At 39.0% G+C, this 25,912-nt stretch overlaps 1 protein-coding gene across 2 annotated transcripts in view; it reads right to left on the bottom strand.

Moving 5' to 3' along the window:
- Positions 1-25,912, bottom strand: part of SETD3 (SET domain containing 3, actin N3(tau)-histidine methyltransferase) — a 60,462-nt gene that overhangs the window by 18,691 nt on the left and 15,859 nt on the right. For both annotated transcript variants that reach the window (XM_057398976.1, XM_057398977.1), the window contains 5 exons: positions 21,843-21,952; positions 20,184-20,276; positions 15,334-15,482; positions 14,153-14,225; positions 13,470-13,726 (listed from right to left, as the gene is read on the bottom strand). In XM_057398976.1, the coding sequence (XP_057254959.1) occupies positions 13,470-13,726; positions 14,153-14,225; positions 15,334-15,482; positions 20,184-20,276; positions 21,843-21,945 (675 nt within the window). In that variant the 5' untranslated portion in view covers positions 21,946-21,952. Of the gene's footprint in view, positions 1-13,469; positions 13,727-14,152; positions 14,226-15,333; positions 15,483-20,183; positions 20,277-21,842; positions 21,953-25,912 lie in introns of those variants that run through there.

Raw genomic sequence — 25,912 nt, 5'->3', positions numbered from 1 at the left:
GCAATCAGGGTGACGACCACTGCAAAAACAAATAGTGGCACGCTGAATTTCATTTTCCTCCTGATGCTGCTTTTCCTAAAAAAAAAAATAAAAATAAAAAATGCTTCTTCCCTTTCAACGTTCCAAGCCTTCTTTGAGACATTTGGAGGATATCTCAAAATAACCAGAAATATTAAAAAGTAACAGTGATTGCTGCCAGATTGTCTGCAGCCACTGCGGAAAGAGACAGACTGTTATTCTAGTCACCTAAAACACTATCAGACTAGAAGCCAGTTACTCAGTATGGCAACCAGAGAAAAAGGGGGGAGTGGGAGCCAGGGGGAGGGAAGAAAACAAGGAAAAGACACTTTCAGACATTTTTCTGGGAAGCAGTAATATCCAGGAGTTTGTATCTCACATTTAATGTCTCACAAGAAAGCACAACTCCTGATGCCCCATAGGGGCCTTTGGGCTAATAATCTCTCCCCATCACATCTTTGGATGGACATCACAAGCTAATGATTCTCAAGTCTTATAAAGTAGATGCTAGAGGACTCCTCCACTTCTGAAAAGTGCTTGATTTTCTTTGGATAGCATCAAGGTTTCAGTGTGGAAAGGGTGGGTGACTTTCCAGCTGAGAAACCATCATAACCTTTACTTCTGCAATTCAGCTTGTGAGGGCATTAACCTTCTGTAAAAGAGTGGCCAGACTATTAGAGGCAGTAACCTCATTCAGTCACAAAACGCAAAAGCTCATTTATCAGAGCTCCTAATTTGATGAGGAATTTCCACTAAAATTAAATAATATTTGCTCATTTACCAAGTGATGCAAAGCACAAGTCCTATTACTGTAACATGCAATGCAATGTCTTGAGTAAAAGTTAAAATTAGTGTACAGGATTACACAGTGTTAAATTTGTGTTCATATCTGGGCTACCACATGCCTTGAAAAGAACTGATGTATTTTGGTGTGGAGTCATTTTGGCCAGTATATTCCATTGTGCCATTAGCCCTTGTATACTCTGGGTAAGAAAAGAAATTAGGTTTAAAGATGCTATCTCAGCTGAGAGAAGCTGACCATCAGAGCCATCTACTATTCCACTGCAATACATAACTAAAAATGCCAACAATAAAATCCTTGGTTTTGTTGGTTTCCTGAGTTTCTAGACAAAAGCCTGTTGGATTTCTGTGAAGCATATCTCAAGTACTCACAAGTCCAAGGCAATCTCTATATCGGTATTACTAAATCAGATTTCAATATTCTCAAAAACCTCCCTCTTGTGTACCACTGAAGTAGTGACAGCTCCATTTCTAACTCAGGAAAGCATCAAACCAAGTGCTGAGATTACACTGAAGTCATCAGTCCATTCCCCTTCCAGTCCCCAAAACACTAAGGGTATGGGGGTTAAAGCCAGTGAAAGCCAAAACCAGTTTAAGCTTATACCTTATTAACTTTTATTCCTTTGAACTTCAAGCCTAAGGGTTTGTTCTTTTTGACCAAACAACTTTTTCCTCCCCTTCTATGTGGATTCTCCCCTCTTTCCAGCATACTCATTAACATTGGGAGATTTTGTTATGAGCCTTGCTGGATGTTACTTGGTTTCAGGCCAATGTGTAGGTGTACAAAAAAACAAACACACACAACACACACACTTTCAGGGCCAGAAGCAGGAAGATCTGTCAGCATTTGCTGGTTACTGTCCCTTTCCCTGCTTTGGAAATCCTTTGAAGCAGCAGCCTTGAAGAGAAACGCCTCTCTGTGGAGCTGCTGAGGCTTTAACTGCCCTAAAGCTAAGTAAAATAAAGAATTTAGAGTGGAGGATCCTAGTGATCTATCAGGATACAAGAATTCACTTTATTCATTGGATATAAGATGCATAAGCTAATGAGGTAAAGTCAGTTCACTCACAGGAAAAAAAGGCAAGATTATTTTACTTTGTAATAACAGATTATAACTACAGAAGAACGCTTTGGAATTTTCAAACAGCCTAATTCATGAAGCGCTAAGAATTAGGTCCACAAACTTGCGCTGTTATATGACTTTTCTAAGGGAAGAAAGATCATCCTACTTTGCAAAACCTAATAGAACAAATCTTACAATTAAAAAGGTGCCACAGGATTGAAACTTATTAAATCTAAATAACATTCTTGCTTTCTTTATGTCAACAATTTTTATTTACTTTCTGCCAATATACACAAGAAAGTACTATTCCAGGCTATTAGGGGATTCATGTAGCAGAAGCAGAGTGGAATGACTCCTCCTGGGGCAGTGGAATTTAACTGCACAGTCCCTTTTTCTGTACCATCTACCTGCAAAAATTGTTTTTAGTTAATGCGACAGCAGTGGCATAACAGACAACTCAAGCCATGTCATCAACTACTAACTTGGGAGTCTGAAGGACTGAAAACCCACTTTACATGCAAAGTGGACGTTACCATTTGGATGATAGAGTACACAGTCATTTTGAACCAGCTGCAAATGAGTACCCTGCCTACAATCCTGTGGCATTTCCTTTACCAAACAGAGGCACGACAGTAATGGACTTCTTAACATGTATTTCTTGCTCACACCATTACAGAAACTTCCTAACATACAAAATTCTAAAATACTATATTTTCCCAGAAAAGAAGGTACTCAGATATGACACAAATTTGTCTATACCTTTTCCTATCCTTTCACAAAATCACTTAGCTCTGAATGTAGCTCCACAAGGGGGTGATGGGATGAAGTGGGAGGGCAATCTGGCCTAAGACTGGACATGTTCTGTCATCATTATACCACCCTCCCTCCTGTCCCCAGTCATGTTAACAGAAAGACACACTACGTCCATTTTCTTGCATGGCAAATCTCCTAATAAAATATGACTTTAATATTCATGTTGAGCCTTAGACTCATAGGTTCAGTCTGCAATGCTTCATTCGCACAGTAAGATACAGTAAGGTACACTAAGACAGCTACAGAAAAAGGCTTCCTCACAAAGGTCTATGCCTGTATACCATAAGATGTCACTTAGCCTTTAGTCTCCTCCTGAGGTACAAGGTTTAAGCTGTTCATTTTGTTCAGTGCAACACGTGCACTATGTTCATGCACAAATTCATCCCACAATTCTACTACTAGTTCATTAAATCACAAATAAAATGCTGCGATGGAAAGCCTGAAGTGAGCTGCTTTAAAAGGATAGGGACAACATTTCCTATTCACAACCAGTCCACATCCAAAGAGTTTGCTAACAAGCATTAATATTATGTAGTATGGCCAAAATCTTGTTACCTGTGAATCAACTACTCAAGGTTACAGATCACATCAGAAGCCACTGAGGTGGAAGCTTGGATCATGATCATCTTAAAACCAAGGTATGGCGCTGCACAACCAGCATGGCACACGGGGGCATAGTAAGCTCTGGAACCAGATGTACTAAGACTATAGTACCCACACATCCTAAAAACTTACCACTTACTCTTCAACTCGCATTCAAACCATAGTAGAAGAAAATAAACTTAGCAACATATCAATCTCCTACTGTGTGGAGTATTAGCATTGGGTCTGACTGAAGAGGATAATCCACTTTGTAATTTAGTTAAATTACTAATTTTAACAAAGACAAGTCCCCTGTATAATTTTGCAGTGCTTAAAGAATACATCCTTGGAGTATTCCATTCTAAGAAACATCAGCCTGTTATCATATTTTAAATTTATGGAACATTTGTAACTACCGTTATATCAGGAAGAATATTAAATCTGCACAGTAAGTCCAAACTTTATATGAGAAAGTATACTTGTAAATGTGTGATGATCTCCTGATGTCTGCTGAGGCACTCACTTCCACAAAAGACACAGACAGCATCTCTGGGGATAAACTCAACTGCCCCAGAGAGTGCAACTCAGTTAAAAAATAAAAATAAAAGCAACCAACAGATGAGCAAACAAAACCCCCTCTCCACTCTATTGCCTGTAAAAACAGATGCTTATCTGCATTCTCAACCAGGAGAGTGGTAGAGAACTCCATCTTCCAAAAAAAATGCTTTAAAAGCCCATAATACTAACAACAGAACATATTATTCCTCCCAAATGGAGTTTAAACTGTGCAGAAAAAGATTTTGTTTAGCACTGGCATATACGTTTTGAAGTGCATCTCTGCTACTCCAGAGGAAAGAGGGCATTTATGCTGGTAAAACAGAATCCTAACCACTCAATATATAAAATAAATTAAAACCTACTGACTAGGAGATCTTAACAATGAAATGTCCGAATAAAGATAACATCTATATCCAGAAAGAAAGACATGTTTTATCCATCTGTCCTCCAACTTTAAAACATTTTGACTGTAAGAAATAGAAGACATCAAGTAGGACATGCCTGTATTCTGATATAGGCCAGCATGGTCCAACTGGCGCCCATCGGCTGAATCTGGACCACAGGATACCTCCATATGGCCTGCCACCTTTTCCTTGGAGGAGATAGGGAACAGCTGTTTGTGGAGCAAATGCTGCCCGAACAGCCAAACACCTCCTCCTGTGTCCGGCTGGCTGAAAGCCCAGAGCTGTCAATGTGTTCCTGTGGAAGGCAAGGAAGGAACAGGGGAAGAAGGCAGCAGACCTCCTACTCACACAAGAACTTGAGCTCTTCATTTGTCTGAGATGGCCAGACGCAACCCGGCGAAGCCTGTAGCTGCTTCTGCAATGGAAAGGGGCAGCCACAGGAATGGCCCAATGAAGCCCAAGGACCTGCCAATACTGTAGTCATAGCTGGGGGTGGGATACATCAGAACCGACATAAAAATTAGAAATTTGGCACATGTTTGCAAAATCTAAACCACCTTACACTAACACTAAGTGGTACAAGCATACAGTCAATCTTGAGTTTGCTGCCAGCAAAACAGATTAATACAATATTTTGGCCTGCACAGAGAGGAAGAACACAGAAAAGCATAAATATGTTCCATTATTAACCGCCTATTGATTCATTATTGATCAAGCAGAACAACTCAGGTGTTGAAATTCAGACAAAGCAAATCAAATAGCAACACTATTACACCTTTGTAACTGCCCAATCAATGGAATTTTAAATCCCTCCTTAAGGTGACATGTATAGTAGACAAGGGAACAAAAGGGAAAGATTTTATAGGGATTACAACTGTGACATCTATCCTGTTTTTTAGAGTGCCACTGACATAACTTCTGGAAAAGGCTATTTGACTGGCATGCCAATTAAGTATAAATCAAGTGTGTGTGGGGGAAGTGAGAACCCCAAGGACCTACCTGATACATGATCAAAACTGTAATCTGCTTCCAAATACATTTGCTTTTGATTGCGTATTGGTTGAACTCCTTAGAAGCATTAAAATATTCTCTATTAGGTCAACTTAAAAATAATAAACAGCTTCCAAACATTTGAATATCTTAGAGTGTTTTAAAAGGCAGTATAGTTCTCTGCATTCAACTCCAACGTTATTTAGCACATGGAAGTTAAATGGTGGTATCTTAAAGCCAAGTACAGAGAGACACCAGACGCTGTACTTCACGCTGACCTGGAAAATCATATGCTTATTGGAATAGGATAGATTAGAAACAGAACAGAAAAATAACGAAAGAGCAGCATAAGTCATATTGAAAGTATCATCACAACTTCAAAAACTGGTGTCAAAATTAAGCTAGAGACGTGAAATCTCACCTAATATACCCAATATTGACAAGTCAAATGTGATACCAGATTTTAAAGATGCTATAACATTATTTTGAGATCTAGAACTTCATGTGCTAAAAATGTCCTAGCTAAAATGATATTCCAGTGCCCAACAGCTAATAACTGGATTTTAGAATTTCATTCACACTAAATCAATTAGTCAAATTTTATATGAATAATAAATCAAATTTAGTATCTGATCAAAAGGGATTACAGCCTCCAGGAAATGAAGTTCTCTGTCCAATAGTGCACACAAACAGATCAAAACATCTCTGGATAGATTCCTGCAAGGACTGTATTCACAATGGGTCTACAATAACACTTTCAGAAGCGCTGTCCAGATGTCAGTATGCAGTAGTCAGAAAACCGGTATGAGTGCTCCTATGGAATACTGGATACAAACCAGATGACAGATAGTATCTGAAAGTATTAATGACTTCTACCAAATAAGATTCTATTTAAAAAAAGTGTGATTCATGGGGCAGCTTCTGCTTTCTTGAGTAACAGTAGCTTAACAGAAGGCAAAGAAAGCATTTGCAAGTATTTGCTCATTAATTTTGCAAGGAAACATAAAACTGAGTCAAAGAAAACCCAATTTCCTTGCTAAAATGTTACATAAACAGGTGTCTATGCTTTCTCCATTTGTTTTAGTTCTAAAATTCTTACTGGCCTGTCTTGTGTACTGGGGAGCCCAGCACTGGACACAGTGCTCTGAGTGTGGCCTCACCAGTGCTGAGCAGAGGGGAAGGATCACCTTCCTTGACCTGCTTGCAACACTCTTCCTCCTCAAGTGCAGGACTTTCTACTTCTTGCTGAACTTCTTCAACTCTCAGCCCATTTATCCAGCCTGTCAAGGTCCCTGGATGGCACCTCCCAAGGGGCTGAATGAGGATGATGGGCTTGTAGTCCCCTGGGTCCTTCTTCCTGAAGACAGGGGTGGCATTTGCTCTCCTCCAGTCCTCAGGCATCCCTCCCAGTCACCATGATCACTCAAAGATCACCAAGTGTCAGATTCATAGAACGGTTTGGGTTGGAAGGGACATTTAAAGCTAAGCTAATCCAGCCCCCCTGGCAGCAAGTATGGGCATACTCAACTACATCACGTTGCTCAGAGCCCTGTCCCACCTGACCATGAATGTTTCCAGGGATGGGCAACCTGTTTCAATGTCTCACCACCCTCATCATAAAAATATTTCTTTATCTATCTAAATCTACCCTTTTAATTTAAAACCATTACTCCTTGTATTGCAACAAGCCCTGCTAAAAAGTTTGTCCCCATCTTTCTTGTAAGCCTCCTTTAAGTACTGAGAGGCCACAATAAGGTCTCTTCATAGCCTTCTTTTCTCCATGCTGAACAACCCCAACTCTCTCAGCCTGTCTTCATAGCAGAGTTGCTCCAGCCCTCTGATCATCTTTGTGGCCCATCTCTGGACCTGCTCCAACAGGTCCATGTCTTTCCTGTGCTGAGAGCTGGACGCTGTAATCCAGGTGGGGTCTCACCAGAGTGTAGTGGAGGGGCAGAATCACCTCCCTTGAGCTGCTGGCCATGCTTCTTTTGATGCAGCCCAGGACTGGCTTTCTGGGCTGTGAGCTCACACTGGCAGCTCACGTACAGCATTTCATTCATCAGTACCACCAAGTCCTCCAAAGGGCTGCTCTCAATACCTTCATCCCCCAACCTGTCTTGATCCTAGGGACTGAGTGACCCAGGTGCAGGACCTTGGCACTTGGCCTTGTTGAATCTCAGGAGGTCCACATGGGCCCACTCCTCAAGCTTGTCCAAGTCCCTCGGGTTGGCATCCCATCCCTCAGGCATATGAGTCACCTCACAATAACATCAGACAGCTCTCCCAGCACTTGTGGGTGCATTCCATCAGGGCCCATGGACTTGCCTTATGTCTGGTTTGCTTAAGCATTCCCTGACCCGATCCTCTTCCACTAAGGGTATATTTTCCTTGCTCCAGCCCTATTTCCTGGTGTCCAGGAACTGGGACTCCTGAAGGCTGCTCTTGCCAGTAAAGATTGAGACAAAGGTGCCATTCGGTACCTCAGCTTTCTCCCCATATTCTGTGTCATCAGGTCCCTTGCCCTATTCAACAGAAGGCTCATATTTCCCATAGACATCCTTTCTGTCATCCATGTACTTACTGAAGCCATTTTGGCTGCCTTTCACAATCCTTGCCAGGTTTAATTCCTGCTGAGCTTTTGCTTTCCTAATCTCATCCCTGGATAGTTGGACAATATTTCCATATTCCTCCCATGTTGCCTGTCCGTGCTTCCACCCTCTGTATGCTTCCTTTTGGTATCTTAAGTTTTGCCAGGAGCTCCTTGTTAATCCATGCAGGTCTGGTATTTTTGCCTGACTTCCTGCTCATGGATTCACTGCTCTTGAATATGAAGGACACAGTCCTTCAATATTAACTGGGTTTTCTTTCTTGGGTCCCTCTTTCCTCCAGAGCCTTATCCCATGTTACTTTTCCAAGCAGCTCCACAAAGACACCAATACTGCTCTCCTGAAGTTCAGCACTGTGATCTTGCTTTTTGCTCTGCTTCTTCCTTTCACGCTCCTGAACCCCACCATCTCGTGGTTACTGCAGCTGAGCTGTCTTTGACTTTAAGATCCCCAACAAAACTTTCCTTGTTTGCAAGTATGAGGTCCATGAATGTGACTAGCCACTCTCCTCATTGGCTTCTCTATTGCTTGGGTCAGCAAGATGCAAGAAGTGCTTTCCACGAAGCCCCTGGATTGCTTATACCCTGCTGTGTTTTCTCTTTAACAGATACTGGGATGGTTGAAGTCCATCCATGAGGACCAGGGCCTGCAAACATGAGGCTATTTCTAGCTGTATGCAGAAGGCTTCATCCACTCTTTCCTTCCTCCTGATGAGACAGCCTATAGCAGATACCCACTACAGAGTCACCTATATTGTTTTCATTGGGTTTTTTTTGTTTGTTTTTACAGATGGCTAGCTTGCTGGTGCCCTTCAGAAAAATCTGCAGTCCCACAGTGGTCTAGAGACTACAGGCTGAAAGCACTGTCTAAAGCAATGTCAAATTGCCATCCTGGACAGTCCTGCAAACTGATCCTTCTTCCAGTGCATGAGAGGCAGCTACATAAAGACACTACTTACACACAGAATTCCACTGGATACTGGCTACCATGGCAAAAGCTATGGCTAGCTGATGGGCTCTGCTGGTTTCAGACTTACTATTTTCAAGGATTTTAAAAGTTAACTAAAACTATCATAAAATTGTCATTTAATAACACAGATTATAACAGCCTTTACTACACCTGGGGAAAAGATAAAACACTGCTTCAGACCCAAAGTATCAAAAATGTGAATAGAGTTTGGGCACTTCCACATTGTCTAAGAGCACTCCTTGTCTTTATGTCTTTGTTTTGATTTACAAAAACTTCTCTGTAATAGACTACAAACAGGCATGCAGATACAACTGAAAGTCAAACATGAAGACCACTGCATATTATTTTAAAAAAGGTTCAAACTTCCCTGTATTTTCTTTAGGAATGTAATCTTACTGCGAATGTCTGTAAACTATATGGCTCCCTCTTGTGCCTATTTTACCACATGTCAGTGTACAAAAAAAACCAACCAAATATTAAGTATTTGGTGTTTCTTCACCCTTCAGTAGACATGCAGGACCCACAAATGCTAAAAGAAGTCACACACACACACCTTCCAGGGGAAGAGATAACCCTGCAGTTTACAAATTTCGCTTTGGAACAAGCTTCGGAACACTTTGCAAACTACGCATCTGCTGCAATCAAAGTACTCTTGACCATTCACTGTACTTTGGTAGCAATGCAGAGGCCATATATGCCTTTAAAGTCCATCTGTAAGAACTTCTAACTATTTTTTAGTTTCAAATCACATATGTTTAGAAAGGTGTCAGTGAGGGTTGTAGAACCTGGCTAACATACTCACGGGTTTATTTTTGTCTACTGAATATCCCACCTGTTTCTGCTTCTCAAACCAGACTAGGGTTTAGATTGCAACAGCTGTGAAACTCATAAAACTGCCAATTCTTCATCTGTATCCAGACTAAGCACTTGGAGAAAGAATTAGCACAGCAGCATTCTGAGAAAACCAGCCTTACAGAGAAGCCAGGGAAATTCAACCGACCAGCGCTTGTCAAACAATGTTTAAAACTGCACACCTATCACAAGCCAAATTATTTTATTAACAGTCTGGCAATCCTGTATGGAAGGAAAATGAAGCATTTGAAGAAAATATTTGTTCCCCCAGCCACTAGAAACATTTTGCAGACTAAAAATACTGTAAAGGAATTAAAATATTTTGCCTGCACAAAATATTACCTTTTTCACTGCCTCCAAATATCAAAACAAGTTTTATGTCACAATGCTACTAGTTTTACTTTCTGCAGTAGAATAGCTATCAAGAAAATAAATATCTAGAAGATTTATAGCTACTAAGAAAGTAAATATATTGAAGATTTATGTACTACGTAAGATTTTTGTTACAAAAAGCAGATTTGCAAATTTAAAAAAAAATATTAGTCTGCATACCTGAAGCAGTATCAAAATCCAGCTCACACAGGACAGATTTCATTAGAACACTTATGCTAAAGCAGCAGTAGTAGCAAATGAAATTATGGTACACAAAAACTAACATTCACTTTCATAAAGTTTACAGAGGATACTGCCTTTCATAGTAAAGTGGTTTTGCTTTGCTTTTTTTCCATTTATATGATGAATTTTTCTCTTACCACCTCTCCTTCCCTTTTCTACATGCTCATGAATTACCCTTAGTATTTTGTGGGTCAACTTTGTTCACATAATAAGTGCATGCAAGATGATACCAAAAATCATTTATGCTTTTCTGAGCAATGAAAAATGGTACTTTGTTTTAGGGAAGACGCTTCCCCCCCCCCCCCCCCCCTTTTTTTTTCCTCCACTATTTATAAATTAGATGTTCGTATTTTTGAGAGCAGAAACAGAAATTAAAATGTTTTTAAAAAACTTTTCCCAGAGTTTTCATCAAAAGCATTAATAATAGGTACCCAGCACATTCACTTGGCACTCCTGGAGACAGCTGAAATTATCTATCTTCCTAATGTGACATTTACTGAATAGTACTAAAGAAACATTCAGATGAAATTGTGGTTATGTGGCAGTGCATGGCACCAAACAACCAGAACAAACCTACAATTTGCCTAATATTTATTACCACCCATTCTCCAAAGAACAAGTAAATAAAAGCATATTACTCCTACTCTATCCACCTTCATGCTCATGTTCAACATGAAACAACAGCCGTATTGTAGAAGAACACAAAACAAGTAATAAAAAGAATTTGTCAGGAGAACAAAAAAAAATATGGTCTTGATTTCTGACCATATGTGACCAGAACCTGTATTTTAACAGTTTATATAAAAGGCAACAGTACAGTACTAATCACTTTCTTGAGTATACTAATATGCTCAAAGAGAATGTAGTCATTTATTTGAACACTATTTCCACAAAGGTTTCCCACTGCTGCAGATCAAACTGAACTGAATCAGTCTCAACAATACCAGACTGAGAAGTTTTCTTCTATGAGCTGCCATATCAGCTTCCATAGAACTGTAAATGCAAAAAATATAATGCAGAGTATTAAAAGCTTGTTACCAAGCAGAACAGATCACTATCACCAGGGTTCTAAAGAAAGTCTGCTCCTAAAGTAATTTCATGTACATTATTTTCTTTGTGTGGACTTCGATGCAGAATATAACTTAATTTTTAGTGAGGCATTACTTGGACCCCATTAGCTTAAGTGCTGTACAAATGATCTTTGACTGAGTTCGAGAGACAACAGGAGAAACAGTGAGTACATGCCACATGAAACCACTTACTTGCATAGCAGATTTGAGATTTCTTATTTGTTGTAACAAATACAGATTTGTTATTTGTTATATCAAACTGTTACTTTCATAACAAAAATGTTTTGTCAAACATTTAAGCTGCTTTTCATATAACAGGTATCTCGTGCTTCAACTCATGTTACACCACTGCATTTTATATACATTCTTCAGCTGTGTTTGCATCACTTTGATATCAGTCTTCATATATTAAGCCATCACTGAGAAGTGGTTCTGAAACACTGGACACATGGCAGCCAAAACTCAGAGCTTTATTCCAGATCCCATTTCTCTGTAAAATTGTATTTTTTTTAATTTTTTTTTTAACTAATGTTGTGACCACATAACCTCTCACATAATATTACTAGTGCAGGATTAGTCAATGAAAATGATGGAACTAGTCATAGTGATAGCTTAGCTGTCTGATCAAGTATATGCAAGAGCATGAATGGCAGTTGGATGAACTGGATAATGTTACACAATACTCTGCTAATAACTCTTTGAAAACAATAAAAAATTTAGGAGTCCTGTTTGCTGAGACATTATACGTCGAGAAATTAAGTGAAAAGGTCAAGTGTGGACTGGCAAACTAGAGTAATACATGGCAAGAAAAGAGATTAGCTAAACCATCGTTTCCTGAATTGTGACACCTGGAAGGAAGAATTTTATTCCTTCCCAATATCAAACCCATTGTTTGCACCATAGTCCCTGCCTCAAAATGAAGTGCATCTTTTGTGGTTTTCACCCACTATTTTCGTAACTTTGGTTTTCACAATGTATCCCGCCACTCCTTATACTTGATAAATTGACACTGTATCTGAAATATATTAACTTCTTCAAACACCAAATAGCTATGCAAAATAACTTTAAATTTTGTGGACTTAAAACAGGTAATAGCAAAGCTTTGGAACTCTGATAACATTAAAGGGAATAGAATTGTTTTGTCTTCTGATGTCTCCTAAGGCCAAAAAAAAAAGTGCGTGTAGATCACACAACTGTGGAAATTCAAGTAGAGTCATACACATTCTACACAGGTTGTGACACAAAAAGCTTTGGATGCTTGGACATTAAGCACTACCTTGACAACACTACATCACCATTCACTTACAACATCCATTATCTCTAGACATCAGAGTAACAGTTCTGAGAAACTAAATTTAACTCATTTATTCAGAACATGACGAAAAGTTCACCCATCTCAAGCCTCCCCACACTCAAACAGTTACCAGATGGGCTTCTGTTTTTATTTGAAAGCAACCAAAATAATTATGTTAAACAGAATAGAAAATAAGAGTTAATCCATGGTCGCTGGAAATACAACATATGTAATGGTTTTATTCTATGTCAATAATAATTACAGTTTTACTTCGTTTACTGTGGACTACGCATTTTACGACAAGTCATAGAAGCATAGGTTGTAGCTGTCTGCAGGTCACCTAACCTGACTTCCCACAGGCAAACTTCTGGAGACTGGCTATTAGTAGGAAGTTGAAAACAACAATTGGATCATCCCTTATCATTTTCCTCAAAATAAACAAATCCAGCTCCCTTAGTCTCTCCTTGTATGGATAAAGGGCTGAAGCAAATGACATCTTAATAGCCCTCCTCTGATCTCATTCCAGTTTGTCAACATGTCTCTTGTACTGCTGGGCCCACGATTGTACAATATTCCAGATGAAGCCTCACCCAAAGCCAAACAAAAGGCAGTAATCACCCCTCTCAACCAACTAAATACATTCTTACATATTCATAAGCCTACTGATCTGTGAAATTTTAACAGCAGTTCAGAAAACAGCAGGAAATTGCTTTAATGATTCAAACCTTTAAAAGCAATGCACTTGCTCTATTATTTAGCATCACTGTTTTCACACCTTCCTCAGTCATCATCATGAAAACAACAGATACTGTATATTACATTTAAGATGCTTACCTGGATAACTCTGTAGAAATACGCATACTGTCGAGCTGTATTTTTATATTGGCTAAAAACATCATGTATGGCCTGAGTTGACTGAAGATACTGCACTTCATCTTCTTCAAAATAGAGAGGAGTGTCATATTCACTGGGAAGTGTCTGGATGTAGGGCAGCCAGAAAGAGTTGGGGTTGGCTCGCTCACAAAGAAGATGGAATGCCAATGTTATATTGCCCATGGCTTGAAGAATTCGGTCTTGAGAATACAGGGATCCTGAATTAACCCAGAAAGATGATGCACTAAGTTAATTGCCTATGGAAACTAGCACTGTAGATTTACTTTAAATGAACATGATGAGATAACATGCAAGGATTAAGGAAAAAACAACAAACAGACAACAAAACAACAACAAAAAACCCACAGCTTTTTCAGGTTTCTAAAATATTTAGCTACCCATATTGCATTATGCTGCAAGTTATTTGACACAATAAATGTCACATATACTAGTGCACTCAGGCAGAAACAAAGGGAAAATTAAATTCTTTTCACTGACACTTCAAGCTTCTAGGTATTCTAAACCTTACAGCTGGCATGATAAGCAAGTCCTGTAATAAAGGAGATCAGCTAAAAATGAATTTCTCCTACTGAATGATCCCATACAGATCAACTTCTTGCTTAGGGACTTTTTTAAGTTCTTACCTAATACTGAATTTTTAGCTGACTCAACTGTCATCAACAGTTTTCTAGGAACCCACAGAAACAACTCTTCAGCCTACAGAAAAGCAAAAAAAGCAGAGGGTCAGTTAGAATTTCTAATGATACGCCCTAGTGTCTCAAATCTACCATCATCTTTAACTAAAGTTTGGTTGTTCCCCCTCCCCCCTTTTTTTTTTAATCAAAATTATTTTGAATCGAAGTTCTTCCTTCTCTTCCACCGCAAATTAAGCAAACGCTATGTTTTACATTGTGGTAACCAAATGATTCAGTCTGCATTACAGAAAGCTTTAAACAAAGCCTTAGATTACAAAATAAAGTGCTTCAGTTTGGAACTGCTAACATGCAGATTGCCCACACAACCTCAAAGATACCAGATTATATTGCTATTAACTACGTGATCAAATATTTTCTCCCAGTAGAGGTTTTTCACATTGCCCATTCTTATTTTAAAACTACTCTTCAGATTTTTATCAACCAGTAGCACTAGCCTTATTAACTACTTGCTGTTAAAGCCCTAAAATCAATATAATACTCTTGTTTTCTAATATTCTTTCTACAGCAGCTGACTGTTCCTCAAACCTGTTTCCCCTTTGTAAAACGGCAAATGAAAAGAGGCAATCTTAAATGCTTATCTTTTAACAGTTAGTTGGCTGTGTGTGTCTATATTCCTTACCTGATGATCAAAAGATATTCTTTACAATTATCAGGTAATTTGTTTGGGGTTGTTTTTTGGTTTGTTTTTTTAATTTGGGGTTTTCAGTTTTTTTTCTGGAAATTAAGTACTGCAAATACCTCTTTCTGAGGCAAAAACATCAGTGCTTTAAAAGAAGGGACATGAAAGAAGAAAAGAGACTAAGTTTTTAACAAATATGGAAGACAAGGATTCATCAATGAGGTAGAGTATTCTGGTGATTAGGTACAGAATATAGGCAACAGAGAGAAAAAAATGGCCGATTAAAAATGCACATTACTATCCAATAGTCAAAAAACAATACTCAATTTTATCAATAAATTTATTTCAAGCACACAGATTGGACAGCATATCAGAACAGCAGTTGCATAAGCATTTAAAAGGTGGGAGAGAAGATAGCGAGTGTTTCAGAACTCTTCAGCTACATTCCAAACACGATTTTCTAATCTAAGTCAAATATTCACATGCTTACCTTTATCTCTCTTGTTGCTTTCAAACCGAACCCCTCCTCTTCAAAGTTAGCTATTTCAAAACCCTCTGTGGATGCTCCGTTTTCAGTTGCCCACTTTATCAGTTCAGGGAAATAGTCATCTCTTTTTCCATCAAAGACAACAGACAAACCTACAAACACAAGTTATTAAAAAAAAATGCAGAAAGGAGATCTGGAAAGATAAAGAAGTTCAATATAAACGCACATGTAAAGCAACCTGCTACCCCACAGCAGTTCTACTCTGAAGTAGCTGAGTCAGGAGTGGCCTTTGTTAAGTGTTACTCAACAGCATACAAATGTCATACCCAATTTTCACAAACTTAAACTGCTGAAATCTTAAAACTGTTAAATTGGCCTATCAGTCATCTTAAAAACATGACCACTTAAACTGAGCTGTGATGAAATGTGAAGCCTCCCTCCACTTTCCCTTTTAAATAAGCTGAGCAAAACTATTTCCCAGCTTAATACTGATGATAAATGCAATCACCACCACATGTTAATACAGACACAAGGAGGAATTTGAGAGTCAGCTGCAATTTCATTAATTCATCACTGGAAATTAAAATAAGCAGATCCCAAGCTTCTACTCTCACATACAAGGCAGTTAGCTTTTTCCTGTAGCATATGGATTTACTGAAACAACTTAGGATTGATCATCGTACCAACAACACAGAGCTTGTCCAATTTGTTTTTGCTTTGCTTCTCCAACAGAAACATGATCCAGCTGTGAAATCACAAGCCTCATTCATTTTCTGTTTTCCCCTTTTCCATCATCTGATTTGAACCTATGAACCTGGCTATGCTCAACCAGTTCCTTTTGTAATTTGTGTTTTCTTCAACCCAAACTCATGTCTGATCATGTTAAAAGTGTCCAAATGCGCCTCAGATGCTCAGGCCATGTTACGAGTGAGAAAGCTGAGCAGGAGAGATGTAGGTTAGATATAAGGAGTAAATTCTTTACTGAGGGTGGTGAGACACCAGAACAAGTTGCCCAAGTGAATGTCCCATCTCTGGCAGTGTTGATGGCCAGGCTGGACAGGGCCTTAAGCAAGCTGGTCTAGTGAAATTGTACCTGCCCATGGCAAGGGGGTTGGAACCAGATGATCTTAAGGTCCTTTCCAATCCAAACCATTCTGTGATTCTATGAAAATGTCATCATCGAGTTGCTTACCTCCAAAGATATTTTGGTTAAGCACAGGTGATAAATACATCTTTAGATTAAAGGGATTTTAGAAAAGAAGTATTAGGATATTTGAAATTTTCCTCCCTCTCCAAATCATGGATTTCAAGCCCCGGGACAAATCAAATTTGCAGTTAGAAGTGCAAGCAGCACCTAAAACTGTAGTCTTTGATGATGCAGTATAAAAACTCAACATTGATAAAGGGTTTTTTGAATGCAATGAAAATGTGATGCTGTGTTTTGGTCTTTTTTTTTAAAAAAAAAAAGCAGCCATTTCTGCTTTATTTCATGCTCCCTTCAGTTTGCTGTTTTCTGTGGAATATATCCAGAATTAAAGCCTTACAAACCTTGTAAGACTAATTGCATAGCTTCCACAGAACTTTATTGGTGTTCATACTGTCCAGGACTTTGCTCTTTTGATTTCCAACATTTCCTACTTGATAAGGGTTGAAAAGCAAATACTAAATAAGGCTACTGGAGGTCTTTAACCTCCATCTTGTATTTGGAACCATTCTGTAGGCATCTCTGAAATTCATATATTCATATATGAATTCATATATATATGTTCATATATATACACCTCTGTTCCTCATATATGGCGTGGTCTGATACATAACACATTTTACCAAACTAAAAAGAACAGCTCCTTTAAAGTACAAGCACCAATTACAAACTGGGGGACAATTTATTTCTGTACTGAACCAGATATAGCTATACTGATGAAAATCTGCATTGGAAAAATAGCTTTAAGATTTTGCTAATGAGTCAAGAAAAAATTTTAGAAAGTCAAAATACTCAGTTTTCACCTTTAAAGTTTTGTATAATCAAGTTCATTTTAGTCCATGTTCTGCAAGCCAGTGGTCTATTTAAGAAAAGCAGGAATTATCACACTTTAGGCAATATATACGCATTTGTACATCTCAATATCCAACAGCAATTTATATTTCCTTTGCTAATTGTTTAAAGCCTTTATTTTAAGCTAGAAAACTGTGCATGTGTAGTATACATTACTATGTTCTGTTAAAAAATGGTTTTGAAAGAGACCATAATATCCAAATTATGTCTGTAAAAGTGTTACATTAAAAGATATTTGTATGTCAGCAGTGTTGTGGTTACTAGGTTTTGCATCTTTCAAGGGAAAAAAATAAATGCTTTGTTAACATAACACTGTTATACTAATTTTACACCTCTGCCAGCAACCATTTTGCCCATGGATGGTTCAACCTTTCTGGTGCAGAAGATAAACAGGCCAACCCCAATGCTAACTTTCTTCTTGTTAACCCAAATTACATTTCACAAATGTATTGCATCATAAAAACATGGACATGTGCCATACACTTACAGAAGCCATGGGACAACAAAACTATTTACCAAGTTCATCTTTACACAGCTACAGGATACAGTCACTCAAACGGTACTATCTATTCCTCCATGGGCCCTCTGCCAGTACCTGATCTTCAGAGTCTTAAAATTACTTTCATAAAGATTTTTATGCATTAGCCAGAATACCTTAAAAACAGGTGTGAAAGGGCATTTCATGCCTCTAAGTACTTGCTTTATCAAACAAATACATGAACCACTCAAACTCCAATTTAATCGCAGTCTGGCTTTTTTGTCATCACTGTATAAATACCAGAGAAGAAAGAATTGTGTCAGGACTTCAGGTATGTCCAGAGCAGACCATTCATTCCAAGGTTAAAAGTTATTTCCCAGCCATAAAAGAGGTTATTTTTAGTAAAATCATAATAAAAGCATTTTTTTAGACTGTATCTCCAAATAAAACCAAAACTAATATGAAAATAGAGTATCAACAACAGTTGTTGCTGAACATGTTAGAAGAAAACTATTCTAGTCTGAAAAATAAGCATACCTTAAAAGTTACAAAAATTGGCAATAAAACTCCATATTAACTGTGGCACCATAGGTATTTCTTTAATTATGTACTTGATTTATAGCAGATTTATTAGCTGATGTCTTTACTTTGTGCATTTAAACAGTATTTATATTGCCATGCTTTAATGTCATCATGTTGAATTGCTGAAATGTAATGTCATCATGTTGAATTGCTGAAACGCTTTTCATATCTACTAGTGTTCATATTAAAATAATCATGAAATTTAATTCAGAATGCTGGCATGTGTAACTGCTTGGATTAGTGCAGTTCGAGGAGTAGTGCTTCCAAAGGTTTGAATCTGATTTTTAGACTTGGGAACCTCAGTCCCTCTTCTTTTTTTTTTTTTAAAGTAACGGTAGGCTTTTGATGCTGTGCCACAGAGTACATGTTGAACAGGAGAGTGCTCTGTGGGAGCAGGGAAAGGCAGAGTCCTGCTTGCCTTCCCCCATCAGTAACCTCTTTATGTCTGTAGCAAAGTGTTTAGAGCCACATTGCTAAAAGCAAAACACAGTTTGGGGGTTATCAGTTATTGGCTGTCCAGACTAGTCCCCTTTAGTCTGATAATTGTGTTTTGTTGATGGGCTGTTTTTTTTTCCTCTGAAGGAGCCAAGTCCTGACAGGTTCCAGCTTTATTTGTCCCTTTTAGGTTTGGAGCTGATGATTACGGAGCTGTCCCCTTTGGAGCACTTAAGCCCAGGCTGAATCTCACAAACAGTGGGGTGCTAAATTCAGGCAGTCTGAGGCCTGAATAGAGAGATGACTGCCTTCAGAAGGCAGTTCAGTCCATTTGAGGTCTGAATCTCTGCAAAAGCCTTCTCCGCCTCGCTGAGAGAAGGGGGCCAAGGCAACGATGCTCAGATAATGGCCCTGCTGCGGTAGTAATCCATTCCTTCACATACTCAGTCTGCGGTTTCTCTTACCCAGTCCTCAAGGTGTGCTTAATTAACTTCCCATCTTTCACGGAAGTAGTGTCGGTTTGAAGTAATCAGTCTTTGTGAAATAGTTTGAGATCTTCAGCAAAGACTGGGACCAGCTTGTTTCAACCGTATCCTGGGCTGCATCAAAAGGATCATGACCAGCAGGTCGAAGGAGGTGATCCTGCCCCTCTACTCTGCTCTCATGAAACCTCACCTGGAGTATTGTGTGCAGTTCTGGTGTCCTCAACATAAAAAAGACATGGAACTGTTGGAACAAGTGCAGAGGAGGGCCACGAGGATGATCAGGGGACTGGAGCACCTCCCGTATGAAGACAGGCTGAGAAAGTTGGGGCTGTTCAGGCTGGAGAAGAGAAGGCTGCGTGGAGACCTCATAGCAGCCTTCCAGTATCTGAAGGGGGCCTATAGGGATGCTGGGGAGGGACTCTTCATTAGGGACTGTAGTGACAGGACAAGGGGTAACAGGTTAAAACTTAAACAGGGGAAGTTTAGATTGGATATAAGGAAGGAATTCTTTCCTGTTAGGGTGGTGAGGCATTGGAATGGGTTGCCCAGGGAAGTTGTGAATGCTCCATCCCTGGCAGTGTTCAAGGCCAGGCTGGACAGAGCCTTGGATGACATGGTTTAGTGTGAGGTGTCCCTGCCCACGGCAGGGGGGTTGGAACTAGGTGATCTTAAGGTGCTTTCCAACCGTAACTATTCTATGATTCTATAATACTTATGTAATAACAGCAACAAAAAAATATTCCTTTTAGCTGTCAGCAGACAATTCTTTAGGTTAATCAGTACTCTGAGTCACCCTTATACAGTGTTTCACATTTACCTTTTTGTTTTTTGCGAATTTTCTCTACAAGCGAGCGAATCTGTACATATTCTTCCCATTCTTTTCCAGGGCCTGGGGTAGGACTGCTGCATTCTAGAATTAATATCAAATATTTTTCTTAATAAAGTGTATATATATAATTTTAACATCAGATTAAAGGTCACGGTTTCACAGAAACTTTAACTGAACACTAGCACTACGTGTCCTTCAAATGTTTAAATTGTAAACACGACAGCCCCCATCACTGCAAGCATCTTGTTCTTTAACATGGGACAGAGACATAGAGGCTTTTGAAATTTTCAGTACAATCTGCTTCAAGCATATTTTTTTTATATTCTTTCAAACATGGAAATATCAAAGTCTAAAAAGCTAAGAAGAAAAAAGGGTAAACAACTAGACCATTAAGTAGTCTCCCAGATAAACAAGAACACAAAATGTCACTGTTTTCAATAATCCAAGCAAACCGATCTGTTTACATTAGTCTGCTTGCCATCATTCTTGCTGTGATGAAAGCAAATGATAATAGCACAGAGCTTACCTTACGTAACTGAGAAATTTGCTGGCACATACATTTGACCTGCCTAACCAATACTGGTTTTATAGATGCGTGCAAACCAGAAGGACAAGCAAAGGAACACTTAGCCAAGCTTTAGCTTCAGATTATAACCCCAGTGTCTCTGACAATATACTAAACGCCACTGCGTGGATTTCTTGATCTAAGCTGGATAAATCCAAGTGGATGGCTGAAAGTTACCTTCCATTGAATGAAATATGGCAGCTTGCAAAAAGAACATCTGATACTTGTCTTTGCTTAGAAAGTTAGATCTATGTTTTATCTTTGGTAGCAAAGCACAGGCCAATTGCATCATAAGCAGACAGCCCTGCCAACTCCTTGTCTCCTCTTTGTGAGCAATGCTAAAGAAAAAAATTAATTTTTCTAAGGCAACATTTAGATGTGTCCAGGATATAAAAATTTAGACATGTGCTTCAACAAGAAGTGTAGCTTAGCAGTCACTAACGACAGCAGAAAAAGCGAGCAGTAGTTTAGCATCATCATATGAAATTATGCTCTGCGTTTCGTATTTACTAAAAATAATGGATGAGTTCCAAGTTCCTCAACAAGAGAATCAACCTTTGGGCCATGCACAAGAACCAAGCACTGTAAAAATTTTCCTAACAGCAGCAACAATAAAATTTTTATTTAAGCAACAAGAATATCGGTGCAGGTGTACTGAGTTGTATTGCTGCTTTCCACAGTTATTTCACCTGATCTGGTATCAGTTCAAAAAAGTGCTCATATAATAAACAAAAACAGTGCAGTTCTTGAGGTTTAGAGGAAAAACATTTTTGACAAAGCTTTAATGTCAAGTTACCTAGGGTTTTTTTTTAAATCTAATCTCACCCAGTATTTAATGTTTGTGTTTAGATATAAAGCCAAAAGCTGCCAGAAATACGTACATTCAATATATACACATATAACTAAACCAGTAACAGTAGATACTAACAGAGATACATACTATACTATCTTAAGCAAGCTGAAATAGCAAGCTTGGCTGCTTTCAGGAAATGAATAGACTTCACCAGCTTCAACAAGAGAACAGTTTTGAGTGGTCTGCACAGCATTCTTTTTCCCGGAGAGGCATAAAAAACTAAACTTACTTTGCAATAACTCACTAATTAGATTCAACATTTCCTTTGGAGGTACTGTCGCTGTGGCTCCTGTACCTGACTTTTGAGTTTTGACTCGGCTCTTCTTCCCCATCTTCCAACTAAAATAGATTAAGAAGCACACTGTCACCAATTACCAAGAAACAAAATACAATAATGATGAATGGACAAGATCTTCTCTTATTAGTCACTTAAAGCAGCAGCATGAGGAGTTGGTTCTGGCACATATATAAGTGCAAATAATGCATGGCCCGAACATAAGACAACCATACACTATGATCTGAAGCAATATTTCATGTAGTTGCATGTTAATTACCTCAGGGTAATTAAAAAGTAGAAATCTCAAAAGGAAAAAAAAATCATTCAGATCACTTGCAAATTTATTAGCTGTGAACATATATTATGGATAAGAAAATATCCATGCTATATAACCACATTATTTTACCTCATCAGATGCACCCCAGACATAGCTGAATTAGTATTTGTGACGGCACTGAAGTAGCAATTCAAAATGAATAGAAAATTTAGTATTTCATTTCAAAATAAAATCAAAACACTATATATATAAATATATATATATATCTGTCTTTTCAGCAGCTTCCTGTGGTGCGAGACTAGTTAAGGAAAACTTATTTTCAGTTACCAAAATAAACAGAACATCATCCTAGGCTGGTTTTCCAGTATTCAGAATCCCTTGTTTCCATGGAGGACTTAAGTGACATATCTACCAGAAGGGCAACATAGCAGGGTGTAAAATATCCAATGAGCTTTTCACATGCACTGGGAACAATTTTAGATGATGGCACTGAACAAGCTTCTGGGATTGGGGTAGCACAAGATCTGGTACTTGTGAATACAGAAGAACTCCTCATGCATATGGCAGCCTTGGACACAGTAACTGTGAAATGGTAGTGCAAGAACTTGAAGAAAGAAAAGAAAGAAAGAAGCAGACTAAAGACTCCGGACTTCACAACAGTAGAGGAGGGGTTTGCTCAGGAAATGGTAAGCAGAATGCCCTGAGAAACTACAAGGAGCCCATGAAAGCCAGTCATTTTCCTGCACACTCCTCTCTGGGCACAAAAACAGTCCTTCCCAACACACAAGAAAATAAGCAAGCACAGCAGGAGACCAGCTGACTGTATGGGGGACTCCTCACTGACTGACCTCAAACAAAACAGAAACATATGTAAAGTGGAAGTGGGTACAAGCAACTGCAGAATATAGATACACTGTCTGGGCAAGCAGAGACTGAATTAGGGAGGCCAGAGCTTCTCTGGAGTTGATATTAAAGAGGAATGTGAAATGTAAGAAGAAATGATTCAACAGGTACACTATGAGCAGAGAAAGCGTAGCTCAGCAGCTGAATTGGAAAGCAACCCAGTAATAAAGGGTACAGAAAAAGTTGAGATACTCAATCCTTGGGCATGGTCTCTACCGGCAAGGTCTGCTACCAGGCTTCCCTGGTGTCTGCATCTAGTAGCAAAGCTTGAGGGAGAGGATCTATCAAGTTAAAAGGCTATTCAGGCAAGCTGGATCTACTGTACAAATACATAAGACCAGATGGGAAACATCCAAGGTAGTGAGAAAGCTAGCTGATGTCAGTGGAAAGCTGCTGGCTAACATCTTTGAAAAGACTTGGTGATCACCTTTGACAGGAAACAGGTAACTTAAACAAATGAAACCCAAGAGAAGAGCAAGGTGAGGGCAGAGAAGATAAAGGATGCAGAAAACTAGATAGTAGTCAGTCTCACCGCATTTGCTGTACAAAATGCAGAATGCATCCTAAAGGGAAACTATTTCCAGGCACAATGGACATGAACGTGACTGGGATCAGACTTCTAAAGGCAAACTGTACAACCAACCTGCCTGCCTTCTGAAGAAACAAGTGGCTCTGTGGACCAGGGAGAATCAGTGGTTGCCAGTTGCTTTGACTTAAGCAAGGCTGACAAAATGAGGAGACATGGACTGAATAGGCAGACAACAAGGAGGGCAAAATAAAAATCCCTTGAACCATGAAGTTCAAAGAGTTGTGGTTAATAACTGTAAGTCTAAATGCCAACTGGTTAGATGCAATATTCCTCAGTGGTCAGTACTAGGAAACATCCAAATCAGATTCAGATGGTAGGACAGAAAGCATCCTCAGCAAATTTAGAGATGGCATCAAACAGGGAAAGCAGTCAACATGCTGAAGGGCAAGGCCACCATTCAGAAGAACCTCAGCAAACTGAAGGAAGAGGCCAACAGGAACTTTGTAAAAGGCAAATATAAAGTGTTCTGCATTTGGGAAAGACAAGCCCTATTCAGCTTTACAGCAGCAAACTGGACAAGCAGCAGTTTTGCAGAAAAGCATGTGGAGGCTCTAGCAGACAGCAAGTTGTGCATAAGCCAGCAGCACACCCTTAAAGCAATGAAAACTAACTGTAATTTGAGCACTATAAGCAAGACCATAAGCAGCAGATCAAGGGAAATGATTATTCCCTTCTGCTTGACACTAGTGAGGCCACATTTAGAGTGCTGTACGGTTTTGGGCCCTGCAGAACAGGAGGTGCATGCAACCTGGAGCACATCCAGAAGAAAGCCATTAAATCAACAAAAGGCCTGACACATGAGATGAAAGGCAATGAGGGAGTTGGATTTGTTCAGTCTGGAGAAGAAAAGGAGCCCATGACTAGCTTCACGGGGAGTTATACAAAGGGTGGGGGCAGATTCTTCCCAGGCAAGCACAGCAAAAGGCAACAATTACACGATGCTGCAAGGGAAATTCCAAATAAATACAAGGAAACTCCTCACTTTGAAGGTGGCTGAGCACTGAGCAGGATGGAGATTTAACAGCATCTCCAAGCAACCTTGGAGAATTAAAAAAATTTATTGGGCAAGGCTCTAAGCAACCTGATCTAACTTTGAAGTTAAAAGAGAACCAAGTCTCTCAATCCCCAGAGGTCCCTTTCCACCTACATTTTTCTATGATTCTACATGTTATTGCAACTGATGCTTTCACATCTGTACAGGCAGCCTACGTGGCCTTCCTGGTATACAGTATCTTCCTGTACAGTACAGAAGGTTCTATGTCCAGTAACTTCACGGGGAGAGGGGATTCAGATACATTCAGGTAGCTTTGGACAACTGAAAGATTTCAGCTGCCTGAGTCCTCAAGATCACCTCAGCCGTAGCAGCTTTAAGTTATCACACACTGTGATAATCCATTAACAGTGCTAAAATACTCATAGAAGCACTGTGGATTCCTGAGCACTCTGCACATATAAAAGGGATCCTCTGATCCTTAGTCAGTGTAGCTTACTCAAAATTTAATGTTTCCTATCCTACTCCTATCAAAAAGTTTTGTTCTTTGGCAACTGGTATTAATACTGGAATGTACCAAACTGTCTGAAAAGCTGCTTCTCCACAGTGATAAAGGCTGAAACAATTGCAATTCATGTTAAGTAACTGTACATGGCAGATTGTTTAAAATACAAATGCTATATGTAAAAAAAAAAATCTAGTGGGAAAGGTACATAATCTGGCTAGTTTAATTTTCCATTGAAATTAGAGTAAACAAGAAACTGCGAAACCCAAAGCTTATTTTAAATAGTAACTGTGAATGATCACAAAGCAAGTTAAGGTTAACATTGTTAAGTTACTAACTCCAAATTTAAGGAGCTCAAAACTAACTGAAAAGACAACATCTCATATCAAGGGGGGGGGGGGGATCTAAAGCAAAACTATAAGGTGTATTCAAAAAGAAAGGCAAACAAACCAAATTCTTTCATTTTCTGACACGACACAGCACAAGGAACAGGACTATCCCTGAGCACATGGAGAATGTGAAGTCCTGGGGCATTTTAGAGCATATGAAGTTCAGTTTCCTAAATATGACAAAGAAAAATTCAAGCAATGCTTAGTATTTCCATGAATATCATAGGTGAATATTGTTTTAGAGGCAAAAAAAACCTCTCTAGCTGAAATCTACTCAAGTAAGAACTTCCAAGGCTACACAAGAATCTGTCGCAGCTCCTATTGCTCAGATAACATGCAGCAAACATACCATAGGAAAAAAACAAGCT

The sequence above is a fragment of the Pezoporus wallicus genome, unplaced genomic scaffold (genome assembly GCF_028554395.1).
Source record: "Pezoporus wallicus isolate ANWC-B61680 ecotype Strahan unplaced genomic scaffold, APGP_CSIRO_Pwel_v1 contig_8218, whole genome shotgun sequence".
Classification (NCBI taxonomy): domain Eukaryota; kingdom Metazoa; phylum Chordata; class Aves; order Psittaciformes; family Psittacidae; genus Pezoporus; species Pezoporus wallicus.
Note: the sequence above shows the minus strand (reverse complement) of the source record. Positions and strands in the feature narration are given on the sequence as shown.